Raw genomic sequence first — 14902 nt, 5'->3', positions numbered from 1 at the left:
TCTTGCCAGCTCTCATGTAATTTTGATGTTATTTACTGAGGTTGGTTGGTAGTTTGATTATTTTATTAATTTGGTGGTTTTTCTATCATATAGAAAAGACCAAATACAGTTTTGTTTGAATATTTGTAAATGGATGTGATCTTTCACTTTACCACTCTCCAGCATGCTTTAAAGTTTCTCCTTGGGTTCTAGAATTCTCTGTTCTTATTTTCCATTTTGACTATTTTTCAGTATTAGAATTCTTCCAGCTCCTAAATGCTATTGTCTATCTGTTGTCATCTTGTACACGATCCCCTTAATGATCTTATCCATTTCTATGGGTGAAATGACTATTTTTAGAGTGATACTAATAGCTTCCCAACCTGTATCTCCAGACATGTTGATGGTGGTGGCCCTCCTTGAGCAGCTGCTGTGAGGATACCAGCTGCAGCAAGGGAAGCATGGCTGGGGGCTGCATGCTCCGCAGAGCTGGCAGGGGCCGGCAGTAGGTGATCCCAGCAGGAGCCCTACCTTACCATGTTGGCAGGGCAGGAGCTTGTGCTCCTGCGTGCAGCTGCAGCTGCCCAGCCGCAGCTCCAGATCCAGGCATCCCTGTGCTTTTGGGGGCCTGGGAAGTCCCCTGCCCCTGCAGGCCTGGAAGTGCTTGCTCTGGTTTGGAGCAAAGTTGTGGCTGAGCTTGGGTGCTGTCACAACCTGGCCAGGTGTGTGCATCCTCAGGGTGGCACTGACATGCCAGGTCCCTGCTACCTCGGCCCCTTCCTGACTTTGGGCGCCAATGAGCATAGGAGGGTGGCCAGGGGGCTGAGGGTGGCTTGGTGTGGACAGCCTGGGTGCTGTGGATGGCATACTGATGATGGCAGGAGGCAGGTTCCTAGGTGGGAAGGGGTGGGTCCCTGTTGAAACCCCACCTTCAAGCCAAGGACAGCCTGAAGCCTGGGGGCCAGGCTGCCAGTTTTAGGTAGAGCCCACAACCCAGACCGAGAACTCTATTAATGCATTTTGGCCAATTGGATGGTGCTTTTTCCAGGCCCACTCTTCCTCCATTCTGAGCACATAAAAACCCCAGACTCAGCCAAACTCGATACTCATCAGGACAACCTGCCTGCAGAAGGGACCACTTGGGGTCTCCTGAGTGCTGTTCTGTCACTCAATAAAGCTCCTCTCTGCCTTGCTCACCCTACAGTTGTCCATGTAACCTTATTCTTCCTGGACGCAGGACAAGAACTCAGGACCTGCTGAACAGTGGGAACGAAAGGAGCTGTAACATGTTCCTGGCTGGCTTGCCAAGCTGTAGGTGGTGACATGCTCCCAGACTGCAGAAGAGAAGAGTGGTGACCCTTCTGGGGACCCAGACCTTGAGATTCCCTGAGCTAGAGAATGCTATAACATTATAGCCTTCCTGCCTTTCACCGGCACCAGACAGCTGCCCCACATGACAGGAGGCAGCAGCAGAGCCAGGCCAACTGAGGAGCCATCGGCTGGAGTGGGGTGGTGGGACTGAAAGAGCTGTAACATAAACAAGCAGAAATAACTCCCCCTTCCCCCACCATCAGTCACCACACTGCAGGCAACAAGAAGAGTGGGAGCCCACACCTCGCAGCTCCTCAAGCCAGGGCTGTGACATGCTCTAACACCCTCCTTTGGGACTCTGAGGTTCCTGGCAACTCCGAGCTTTTGGGTTTTACCATGTTTCCCTTGGCCAGACACTGGTGCCTGCAGCAGAAGCTGGTTGTGGTCCATCTGGTCCAGCTGCAGCCTTGCACAGAGCCGGTGCCTGCAGCTGCTCACCCTGCTGTAGCAGCCAGTGTGCCTGGCTAGGTGCAGTGGCTGGAACCTGCACTCACTTTCTCACACACCCCTCACCAGCCCATGCCTGGCTTGCCCTTGGCAGGTATGGGATCCGGGCCAGCAGCACAAGATGAACACAGCTTGCCAGGCAGAGTGGGCAGAATAAGCCCAGCAGACACGAGCAAAACTCCAGCAGAGGTGCTGCAGGCCATGGAAGTTTCCAGCTGGCGAAGCAACATCCTAAGAACCCTGTGACACTATCCTTCTAGGTTTGCACACATGTTTGAGGCATGAATTTCTAATAAACTCATGGTCACCTCCACCTAGCCATCAATAGCTACTATTCATTAAGTGCCCAGGCATTTTACACTCATCACCTTTTACTCTTTACTCAGGCATGTGGCAATGTCACCATTTTATAGATAAGACCATAGCCAGTAGCTGTAAAGTATTAGGCTTAAACTTAGCAGTAGACTGCAACTATTTTCTGTTCACTTTCCTTGGCTGTTTTGAGATGGAGTCTCACTGTGTTGCCCAGGCTGGCCCTATACTTCTGGGCTCAAGTGATGTTCCTGCCTCAGCTTCCTGAGCAGCTGAGACTAAAGGTGTGCAGTGCTGCCTAGCTAGGCCTGTATATTTAATAAAGCAAGGAGTGGTTAGAGCAGGATCAGAATCCTTAAGATGCCGTATGTCAAAACATCACTATTACAGAGGATGCTACTCTTGGCACTTGTATAGGCAAGGAGAAAGTGTGCAGACATCCCCCTGTTGACTTGCTCAGTTCTTTACAGTCCCTCTCATTTGATGCTTCTGATCCTCTACCAAAGACAGAACTAAAGCCAAATTTGAAGTCATTTGATGCAAACTTAAGTTTGTTGTTGTTGTTTTTTTCCCCTGTCACCCAGGCTGGAGAGCAGTGGTGTGATCTTGGCTCACTGCAACCTCCACCTCCTGGGTTCAAGTGATTCTCCTGCCTCAGCTTCCCGAGTAGATGGGATTACAGCCATGCATCACCACACCCAGCTAATTTTTGTATTTTCAGTAGAGACGGGGTTTCACCATGCTGACCGGGCTGATCTCGAACTCCTGACCTCAGGTCATCTGCCCTCCTTTGCCTCCCAAAATGCAGGGATTACAGGTGTGAGCCACTATGCCCAGCGTGTGTTAGAGACTTGAGTTTTGCACTTTTCGCCCATGCTGGAGTGTGGTGGCAGGAACATAGCTCACTGCAGCCTCAAACTCCTGGGCTCAAGTGATCCTCCTCCATCAGCCTCCCTAGTAGCTGGGACTACAGGCATGCACCACTGCCCCAGGCTAATTTTTCTATTTTTTGGTAGAGACCGGTTCTTGCTATGGCCTAGGCTGGTCTCGGACTCCTAACCTCAAGCAATCCTCCCTCCTCAGCTTCACAAAGTGCTGGGATTACAAGTGTGAGCCACCCTGCCCAGTCAGACTGAGGGTTCTTGAAGGCTACTGGCCATGCTCTTTACAATTTACCACACTCTCTCTGAAAAAAAGTGGTAGTAGCACCATCCGTAGAAAATAATTCTAAACTGTTTTAGGCAAGAGTCCATTAATAGTCTTGGGAGATAAACAGTTTTAAGTACCAAGAGGAACTCACCTGGAGAATTTATTGTAGGTCCCTTAATGAATTTGTAAGGACTACCATATAGATAGCTAGTAATAATTTTATGTGATTCATACAATTGTGCACCATTCTGAGATCAGTGTACTTCGTGTTCTTACACTATCTATACCATTAGCATCAGAAAAGCTTAAAATCCATAGTCAAGGCATTCTTAAAATAGGGTCTGTGATCATAAAAATAAGTACTTGCAAATGAACTGGAAAGGTGTGTGCCACCAAAATAAAACTAACTGTGGATTAAACTGCTGGGTCGAAGATAGACGGACAGCTAATTAATGAACACTTCCTCAAGAATGATGTTAGGCTCAGTTTTGAACAGGGTGCGTAAATTTTGGGAATTAACACTGCGGGAGAAAAGGGAAAAAATCCAGAGTGAGGATGGGGGGCCTATGGTGGTGCAATACTTAGGGATATTCCAAAACTTCTGAACTCCTAAGTTAGATAATAGGTATCTGGAGGTGTCAAAACGTTTCAGAAAAACTACTGTTTCCGTAGCGTGAGTGGACCGGCCGCAGAAGTGGCAAAGGACAAATTTGGATGCAGGGTTTCGCAAATGTTGAGTGAGCCCTAATCTGTGCCCGGTGCTTGGGACCCTACAGCAAAGTTCCTCATTTCAAAGTTTAAAAAGTTGGGAGTAGACACTAAATATTAAATATTTAATATGTGCATATTAGAAAGTGCTACATGGTACTAAGAAAAACACAGGTGCCAGAGAGTCTGCATTTGGGCTTCCACTTCTAAATAGGGTAATCAAGGAGACCCTCATACTTGAGTGAAGACCCCAAACTCGAGTGCCGGCGGCCATGTAGGGGGGACCGCCGGGCTGGAGAACGAAGGTCACGTTAGCCGAATTTACAGTACAATGTGGACCAACGGATGCCCAGGAAGGCGAAATTCCTGAAACTTAAACGTACTTCTAACGCAAAACTTACCGGGCCCCTTTCCAACTATTTAGCCCACCAATTTTAGCTCAAGTCTTTCCCGCTCCACGCCACTCCCAAAAGAAAGGCAGGCTCCACCCCGTTGGCCTTCAGCGCTCTATGGCCGATGGGCGGACCTCATATCGCTCCGCCCCATGACCCGCGCGATTGCGGCGGGGAGGTCAAAGGTCAGAGGTAAAGAAGTCATGGCGGCGCTGTGTCGGACCCGTGCTGTGGCAGCCGAGAGCCATTTTCTGCGAGTGTTTCTCTTCTCCAGGCCCTTTCGGGGCGTAGGCACTGAGGGTGGATCCGACAGTGGGAGTTCCACTGCCACGGAGCCTAAGACGCGCCTAGGCGGTTTCGCGAGCGCGTTGGAGCGGCAGTCGGAGCTTCTGCAGAAGGTGGAGCCCACGCGGGTGAGAGGGAGTCGCGGGAACTACGCCAACGACGCGGTGGGCGAGGCCTGGAGTAGGGGCGGAGCCTGGCGTAGGAAAGGGAGCCGAGGGCCAAGGCCCGGTTTTCCGGAGTTGCGGTGGATTGTGGCTCAGCCCTCGGCCCCTAGAATCCGTGCTTGGTGTTTTACTTCCTTTCGTTGTCCTTTTGTGTGGCATTTGCGTACTAGACCGGGTTGTGTCCACACTGCGCGTGTTTTGCTGGGGTTGAATGCTGGTGGGAGGGTAACCAGCGGGGAGCCCTGCTAGGTAGGCGATCTAGGGCGATTTCTGGGACGCTGAGGAGAATGGGACTCACACGGAGAGGCTGTGCTCTGCTGGGTCTTATTCTAAACAGTACCTCTAGCATGGAGCTTGCTGTCTGGATAAACATCTGTTAATTTAATGACTGGGTGATGAATCACTTTCTGAACTTGGGCAAGTGATTGAACTTGTCAGCGCTTCACCTCTCTTTTGTAAATGTCTTCTTTTTTAAAAAAGTAAAATCTCCATTTGTCTCAGTCAGTACTTTTGTAAAATACCATAAAGTTATAGATAAATGAAACGGAAGAAATAAAATTACAAGCCTAAGTTTTTAATAATTAAACTCAGCAGACATGAAATTGGATTATGTACAAATAAACCCAATTTCTGTATTTTTCTTCCTGGGAAGTAGTACCAAACAGTTCACAAGACTGGCAGTGTCCTGGGTTATAGGGTCATTTTAGTAGCAATTACTGATGTCAAAATTTTTCTGAAATCCAAGGACTAGAAGAAGCCTGGTATATTAGTTTATTTTTTCTGTTGTAACAAATTACTACAAATTGAGTGGCATAAAACACCAGAAATGTGTTGTTCTTAGGGCTGTGAGAAGTCAGATGGGGTCGCATTGATCTAAAATCAAGGTGTTGGTGATGTTGTGTCCTTTTCTGTAGCTTCTGGGCGAATCTCTTCCTTGCCTGTTAACGTCTCTTCTACCTCTGTCTTCTACTTTTTTGTTTTTTGGGTTGTTTTGTTGGTTTTTGAGACAGGGTCTCGCTCTGTCACCTACGCTGGAGTGTGGTGTCATGATCTCAGCTCACCGAAGACTAAACCCCCTGGGCTCAAGTGATCCTCCTGCTTCATAGCTGGGACTACAGGTGTGCACCACCACTCCCGGCTAATTTTTGCATTTTTTTTTTTTTTGTAGAGATGGGGTTTTGCCATGTTGCCCAGGCCGGTCTTTAATTCCTGGGCTCAAGTGATCCTCCTTCCTTGGCCTCCCAAAGTGCTGGGATTACAGATATGAGCCACCTGGCCTGGCGCCCCCCCCCCCCTTCTCCGCCCGCCATCTTCTACTTTTGAGATCACTGTGATTAGGTTGGCCTCCCCAGATAATCCAAAATAATCTATTTTAAGATCAGCTGATTAGCAATCTTAATTCACCTGCAAAGTTAATTCTCCTTTGCCACGGAAGGTAACATATTCACAAATTCTAGAGATTAGGATGTGGATGTCTTTGTAGGAGGACAGGGCATTATTCTTTCTACCATATATGGAAAAGTCATAAAATACTAGCAGAATAGCGATGACTGACCTGAAGCCATCTAAGGGATGGATTTTAGATCTATCCTTAAGGTAAGGCCATAAGAGTTAAGTGCAGTAAGGTTGAAAACAAAGTTCAGTGCTCCTTTCCAAATATTTGTATAGGAAAGGAATTTCTCTATTTCTTACCTAACATTTCTCACTCACACTTCACTCCATTCACACCACATTCTAAGCCCCTTTGGAAATCCCCATAAAATAATTCTTAATTGCTGAGTTAATTGTGGTAAGAGTGAAAATTGTAGCATCACATGTGTAGTCAGTTAAGTGTTTGATACTCAAAATGTAATGTTTGTTTAATGAAGGATACAACCAAGGTGTTTTAGAGTCCCCAGAATTCCTTTTCCTTTCCTTTCCTTTCCAAGGCAGTTCAATTTTTTCAGGAGGAGGCTGGGGTGTTTCCTGGCAGTCCCAGCACATCCGTTAGATTTTTCTCAGTCCAGCTCAGGCTCAGCAAGATCCCTGCGTGGTTGTTCTCCGTTTAACACAGTTTAGAAAACATAATTCTGCTAGATAATGGGTAAAGGTGTTTGGTTTTGATGTACAGTTCACCAGTTTCTTATTCACAAGTCTTTGACATCTTGATTTAATGGAAATAAAATTCCCCGGGGAGGAGGCTATCAGGAGGCTGTGTTGTAGTCTCCATTCAGCAAGTTCCTAGCTTTGAAGCATTTCAAGTTACGTGGACCCCTTTACTGCTTCTTTTTTGTTGTTGTTGTTGTTGTTGTTGTTGTTGTTTTCTGAGTCGGAGTCTCGCTCTGTCTCCCAGGCTGGAGTGCAGTGGTGCGATCTTGGCTCACTGCAAGCTCTGCCTCCGAGGTTCATGCCATTCACCTGCCTCAGCCTCCCGAGTAGCTGGGACTACAGGCACCTGCCACTACACCCGGCTAATTTTTTTTTTTTTTCGTGTTTTTAGTAGAGACGGGGTTTCACCGTGTTCGCCAGGATGGTCTCGATCTCCTGACCTCGTGATCCACCTGCCTTGGCCTCCCAAAGTGCTGGGATTACAGGCGTGAGCTGCCGCGCCCGGCCTACTGCTTCTTAATTGATACCACTGACTTAAGTTGCCCTCTTGTTCAGGTCATTACACACACTGTGGACCAAAGTTATCTTCCTAAATTTGGGCTCTGTAATCAGACTTAATGAGGTTATTTATTTATTGCTGTCCTTGAGAATCTTCTAAATCTCCATTCATACTGCCTGCAAGATTAAATATACAATGGTACATCTCTCTACTATGGCTTTAGAGGCCTACCACCATTCAAGACCCTGCTTAGGCTCAGTTCAGGCTGCCAGGTTCTGCCATCTTTCAACTGAGTGACTTTGGGCAACTTACTTAGCCTATCTACGTTTGCTGTCTTATCTCAAAGTGGAGATAATGCTCCAACTGGAGTTTCTGGGAAGTTTATGTGAAATAATACATTTAACGTGCTTTCAGTATGTTGACTGGTACCGAGTAAGCTTTATTCAGTGCATTTTAGCTTTTATGTGGCCCCAGCCATTTCTTCTCCAGCCTTCTGCCTTCCTGAGAATAGTTTCACAGAGATGTTTCCACAGTTGCACAGTTCTTTGAAGTCCCATTGTTTTCTTAAACAATAATAAACTTTAATTTATCAAACCATGTAGATTCATCTCTTGTAACAGATGTACTGCTCTGGTGGGGGATGTTGATGGTGGGGGAAGCTATGCGTGTGTCAGCACAGGAGGGGTATGGGGATGTGTCTATACTGTACTCTCCATTTTCCTGTAAACCTAAAGTGCTCTAAAAAAATAATTTTTTTTGTTAGTGAATGAATATAAAATGCTATTTAAAAACATAAGGTGGTATATGCTCTAACTAGAGGTTGAGCTGTGTCAAAGAGACAATAAAATCAAGTTTTTTTCGTGGCAAAAAGCCCAAAGCCAGACAAAAATATAAACACCAGAAAACAACCATGCACATGCCATTCTATTTAATCCCAAATGTAAGGACATTGGTCATCATTAATGATCATTAATGATGTGGTGCCAAAGTAACACGCGACACATCAGAATAAAATTTTTCTAAGTTTTCCCAGTAGAATATGTTTCAGGAGGTCAGATACCTTGTCTTTCTTATTCTGTTGTATTCCCAGTGCCTAGCACAGTCCTTGACCCATAGTGGGCATTCGGTAAGTATTTGCCAAATGTGTGAATGAATGAATAGTACATGTAGTGCACATTTGAACTTCAGTTACACCTGGCCTGTCTTTGAATTGTAATATGTGTGACTGTTCACAAACAATTGTACAAGAATAGTACAGCCTTGAGCATGTCAGTTGAATGTGCCTATCCAGAATAATTGAGTAAAAATAATTTTAAGAGTAGTAAGAAATTGAAAATACCTCATTAGTTTTAGTTTTAGTGTTTATTGGAAGTTTTCAATGTTTTTCTAACATATTTATGGTAAGGAATTTGAGGAGTTGTTGGGTGTTGGTAGGAATTCAACTTGTGAAAAAACTAACTTTACCTCTTTTGAAGTTAGTGGACCTATTTAATTGAAGAGTTTCCTGAGATTACAAGATGAATAAATGCCAATTGTGTATTCAGGATTTTTGAAAAGTATTGTTTACAAATTTTATAAAAGTAATATTTGGTTACTTTAGAAAGAAATTTTAAATAGCCCTGAAGGTTATTATGTGAAATGTAAAAGTCCCTTTTTCTTACTTTCTCAAAGCTGGAGAGTGTATTTTTTATGCCTAGCTACAGAGTTTTATATTACACACATATAAGTATAAGCTAAGTATTACTATATATTTAAAAACATTAATTGGTTCATAGTATGAATACCGTTTTAAACTATATTACAGTTAAAGAGTGTAAATTCTGCAGTGACGCAATATCGGTTTAAATCCTGGTTCCTTTACCATTTACTAGCTGTGTTGCCTTGGAAAATTACTTAGTATCTGTGTATCTCCTTTTCCCCCTATGTCATGAGATTTTTATGAGATTAAATGAATTCATTATTTAAAACACTTAACACAAGTGCCTGATACTTAATAAGCACTTAGTATGTTTTAGTTGCTGCTGCTGAAAATTGCAGTTTTTACCTAAGTAAGACTATTTTTCCTTATCATTACATAATATTTGCTTGGTACTCCATGGTGTGGATGTAGCATAATTTATTTAAGCAGGAAAGCCTTCATTATTGAACTTTTAGGTTGTTTCTGTTTGTTTTTGTTTTCTGACACAGTGTTACAGTGAACATTTGCATTTTTTGCATACTTATGAGAGTGTATTTGTAGGCTATATGTTGGGTAAAAGTGTACACACAATTTGAGTTACAGCCTGTTTGTACTGAACTCCCACTTACAGTACGTGACAATGTCTGTTTCCTCAGCCCCTTATCTACACATGGGGTGTAATAGGTGGATTTTCTTGATATTCGCCAATTAAAATATAGAAATTGGGAACTGGGATTATCATCCTTCATTCCTGATTTCAGTTTTTGATTTTTATCATTATAACTCCATGTTGACAATTTTTGACTTTATAATAAGTGCTGTCAATTTGAACTCATAAAATGCACTTAAAATAACAAAATACTACATTTGCACTGTATATATTGGGATTGTATGTAAGATTTCATTTGTAAAATGGTTTCTGCTTAAAATATTCTTTTTGAAGTTGAATTTTGCAGTTCTCTAAACAAATCATTATTTCTTTACCCTTTATCCTGGAATTAGCTTCCCTGCCTGCAAATTCTGTTGTAAAAATCTCCTCTCTTAGACCTTTGTGATCTCACCAAACAGATGAAGCTGTTTTTGAATGTTCTGGAGTTTTGTGTTTTACTACCTTTATGGTATACCCACAGCTCTCATTATAGTAAAGTGATTTCCAAACCTGTTTTGTCCTGTTTTCTAGCTGTAGTTCCTGAAGAACAGGGGCCATTTTCAGTCCACCCTCTTGATCCTTTGCATAATGCTTTATACTTAATAGGGATCGAATGTATATTTGCTGATTTAAGTTGGAATGAAATTTAAACAGTTTGATGGCTGAATAATTACAAATGAAAAATAACATCTCAGATGGCCTATTATTAGACTTAAAAATATGTATATGATGAAAGTCCAAGTTGTACCTATTGATTTAGTTCTTATAGTCGTTAAAAGTGTAGACTTACTTATATGTGGACCTCAGAAATAGTGACGTTCAGTAAGAGCCCATGCACATTATCCTTACAGAGAACTTTCCCCTGCAGCCAGGAATGTAATAAAGGGCAATGCATCATGAAGTTCTTATCCTATTACACATTGAGATTACTAGTTAAAGGGAACCAAAGTTAAATGGCATTAAGTGTAATGCCACTGTCTGTATGGAGGTTGTAGGTTCCATACTCATCCCATGCTCACTTACCTACTTTTCTTTTACTTTGCTTCATTAGCTTTAATATTGGTTTATGCATCTTTCCCTTCAACTAATTTTGTTTTGTTTTTAGAGTAGCAACCAGATCTTTTTTTTTTTTTTTTTTTTTTCCCAGACAGGGTCTTGCTCTGTTGCTGAGGCTAGGGTACAGTGGTGCAAACTTGGCTCACTGCAACCTCTGTCCCCCGGCTCAGGTGATTCTCCCACCTCAGCCTCCTGAGAAGCTGGAACCATAGGTGTGCATCACCATGCCTGGCTGATTTTTGTTTTTTGTTGTAGAGATGGGGTTTTGCCATATTGTCCAGGCTGCTGTCACACTTCTGGGCTCAAGCAATTTGTCTGCCCTTGCCTCCCAAAATGCTGGTATTACAGGCGTGAGCTACCACACCTGGCCGTCCCATTCATTTTTATAACCATTTAAGTCAGGTACCATTTTCCCTCCATTTTTAAAACCTTAATCCTTCTTATGTCACTTAGACAATATAAATTTGTAGAATCTGTTAAGGCCATTGGGAGCTGTGCTATGGCATATAACTCATCTCATAGCCACAAGGTGGCAGTAGTTGAGCAAAGAATTGGTTTTTCTGCTTTGTGACTCTTACTCCTTCTTAGCAGTAGAGGGTGGCATGCCACTTTTCAGAACGTTGGAAAAAATGTTTTTCAGAGAGTTTTGGGGCGGCACAGTAAAAATTTTACTCAAATTTTGAATTTATTTAAAATACTGATGTTACATGACAGTTTATAGTTTTACCTTATTTTAGCAATATACTAGATTTCATGCAAATATTTTTAAATGTAACTTTTTACTTTTTTGTGAATATTTTTATTAGTATTTTTTATTTCAGAATACTGGAATATTCCAGAAGACAGAATATTTAAAATCAGATGTCCAATCCTTTCAGAATACTGGAAAAATGAAAATATATAGATTTAAAGGGCTTATTTCAATATAATGGGGAAATTAATTTATTTTTCTTATAATTTTTAAGTCCACTAAATTCATATACTGTCATAGTAAAATTATATAGTTTTACTTAACCCTTTGTTTTCTTACCAGTTTTACTGACAACTTTAAAAATTATACCAGTGTTTTAAAAACTATTTGATATGTAAAGGAATGACAGAAAATGTTTCTGGTTTCAACCGTGGTGCCAACCTGTTTTTACATTATAGAATTCTAGGAGAATTACCTCTGAGTAATAAAAATCTTTTGAAATGTTGTATATCTCACATTTTTGAAACATGTTTAGAGGAAATGACCAGTTAATATAAAAACAATGAAATAATGAAGAAGTAGATAGAATTATCTGGGGAAAGTAGGTTTTTGTTAACACCTGTAACATGCTTATAAGCAGTACTATACATTTCCTAAAAGAAAAGATATATATGTTCTGTCTGTATTTTGTTTTTGTGTGGTCATATGATCTGATCATACACAATTGGACTCATGACTTCCCAAGCCAATCTTAGTTTTTTCACTATTTGGAGATCGTAACTCTAATTTTTACTCAGAAATTTCACTTCCATCTTTTAATGTGTCTAAGTTTGCTTCTAAGGCTGCTCTTAAATTGTTCTCTTTTGATCACATTAATTTTTATAACCTGATTATGGCCCTTAAGTTTTTATCTGTTGGCATTAAATAACAGGAAATAAGAGCAATTAAGCACATTCAAGTGGAGCCTGGTTTGTTGGGATTTGGGAATAAAACTAAATAGTCTTGATTCTGTTTGGGTTTTGCCTACTTTTTTAAAGCTTTGGGGATTCCATTGTTGACAACTGCCAGGAAATGAATGGTGGACTCAGTCTAGGGGTTGGCAACTGAACAAGCTGCCTGACCTCTGGCCAGCTACCCAAATTGAGATGATTGGGTTCTCTCAAGGGAGATAAATGCACACTGAGAACTGGGTGTCACTGGGACACAGAGTATTTATCCCAAAGAAATGAAATGTTCATAGCAGCTTTATTTGTAATAGCCCAAAACTGAAAGCAGCCTGGATGTCCTTCAACCGTTGAGTGGTTAAACAAACTGTGGTATATCCTTACCGTGGAATACTACTTAGCAGTAAAAAGTAATGAGTGATTGATACACAAAATAATTTGAATGACGCAAGGGAATTATGCTGAGTGAAAAAAAAAAGCCAGTTCCAAAAAGTTATATGTGGTATGATTTCATTTATATGACATTTTTGAAATGACAGAATTATAGAGATGGAGAACAGATTAGTGCTTACTAAGAGCTAGAAAGGAGGGAGGTAGAAGGGATATGTGGAGTTACAAAAGGACAACATAAGGAATCCTTGTGGTGATGGACTTGTTCTGCATTTTGACTGTGATGGCCAGTACAGAACCTTTACATGTAATAAAATTGCATTGATGATTACATGTACACCTGGTGAAATCTGAATATTGGTGGATTGTGTCAATGTCAATTTCCTAGTTGTGATATCATACTATAGTCTTCTAAAATGTTAACCATTGGGAGCACTGGGTAAGGGTACAGGGGCTGTCTATGTATTCTTGGTTACAACTGCATGTGAATCTACAATGATTTTTAAATAGAAAGCTAATTTTTTTTAAAGGGAGCATTTCACTGTTCTGTTGGGCCCAGCACTGGTAAGACCATTGAATTCCATAAACATGAGACGATTATCCCACATTATTTCCTGTAAGGTAATTTTTTGTTGTTAGAAGTAATGCAGTGTAGAATACCAGAAAAATCCAAAAATAGTTAGAAGTAAAGTTCCACATGCGTACGTGCATACCTTAGCCTTTAGTTAGACAACTTCTGTCTTACCAGAAACCTTAAAAGCATCCCTTGGTCCAAGTCTATGCATCTGTCAGCATCTGGCTCACAGCTCTACTCAGAAAATGAGAGCGAGACTGACTATCCAGTCTCCTTTTGTAACTATTTTTCCCTATCTAGCATAATGATTCTCCTGCTCCCACGATATACCACTATTACAGAGATTTCTAAACTTTTTTGATCATGTCCCTTCTTTAATAAATTTTTGAGCACATGTTCCAGTATTTACTTAAAAATACATTTGTGACTGGGTGCAGTGGCTCACCCCTGTAATCCCAGCACTTTGGGAGGCCGAGGTGGGTGGATCATGAGGTCAAGAGATCGAGACCATCCTGACTAACATGGTGAAACCCCGTCTCTACTAAAAATACAAAAATTAGCCAGGCATGGTGGCTCATGCCTGTAATTCCAGCTACTTGGGAAGCTGAGGTAGGAGAATCGCTTGAACCTAGGAGGTGGAGGTTGCAGTGAGCCAAGATTGCGCCACTGAACTCCAGTCTGGCGACAGAGTGAGACCCCATCTCAAAAAAAGAAGTGTGTGTGTGTGTGTGTGTGTGTGTGTGTGTGTACATATATATGTATATGTACTGTAGTTTTCTTTATGTACATTTTAAAGCATTCACACATAAATATATTTTGAAGGTGAAGTAAAAAAAAAAATAGAAATTCCAGTGTTTTCTTCTTTTGTCCTATGGGTTATGAGAGAGATTACTATTCTTTCTTACAACCTGACCTTTTTCCTTCAGGCCTGGTCTGTAAATATGTATCATTGGAACATATTTGAACACAGGAAAAAAAATTTTCCTGTGTCTTTTTATGAATAATCTCCCCTTTAACCTTCTCTACAAGTACTTCTTGCGGGCTTTCTTGGTTTCCCTTGATAACACTGCTTCCCTTCTGGTCTTCCCTAGTATAGATTGCAATGGGTCTCAAGACTAGGAGAAGAAAATGACTCATCTTGGTTCTCGTTTCTCAGTACCATTTCAGACTACTGTTCTATCAAATACTTTTAAAAGGCTCCTTGATAGAAATCTTTTTGATTCTTTCAATTTTTCAACAGCATCTGGCTCACAGCTTTTCTCTTTTCTTCACACTTACCATCTTCATTGACCAGCATTTACATTTGTAAACCAAAAATAAAATTCTAAAGCCCCTCAGCCATTTGAATGGACCCTCCTGTCAGCCAAGGGCATTCCAAAGTTAACCTGAAAAACTAGTTCAGGCCATGATGGGAAGGGGGAGCCAGACATGCCTCATTATACCTCCCTCTTTTCAGAATTAGTGATAGAAATGACTCTTTAAGTCTAGTAAGAAAATTTACAGTCTGTTTTTTCTGAAGCCTGCTA

The 14902-nt window shown here is 41.8% G+C and overlaps 1 protein-coding gene across 4 annotated transcripts in view; it reads left to right on the top strand.

Moving 5' to 3' along the window:
• The window catches only part of TPD52 (tumor protein D52), a 240216-nt gene that overhangs the window by 134630 nt on the left and 90684 nt on the right, over window positions 1-14902 (top strand). The window contains exon 1 of one of the 4 annotated variants that reach the window (XM_038000361.2): window positions 4525-4771. The exons of 2 other annotated variants lie outside the window; for them this stretch is intronic. In XM_038000361.2, coding sequence (XP_037856289.1) covers window positions 4562-4771 — 210 coding nt within the window. In that variant the 5' untranslated portion in view covers window positions 4525-4561. Of the gene's footprint in view, window positions 1-4524; window positions 4772-14902 lie in introns of those variants that run through there. One more of the 4 variants, XM_038000362.2, reaches the window with a different exon arrangement.

The sequence above is a fragment of the Chlorocebus sabaeus genome, chromosome 8 (genome assembly GCF_047675955.1).
Source record: "Chlorocebus sabaeus isolate Y175 chromosome 8, mChlSab1.0.hap1, whole genome shotgun sequence".
NCBI classification, from domain to species: Eukaryota; Metazoa; Chordata; class Mammalia; order Primates; family Cercopithecidae; genus Chlorocebus; species Chlorocebus sabaeus.
This window is presented reverse-complemented; position numbering and strand designations above follow the sequence as displayed.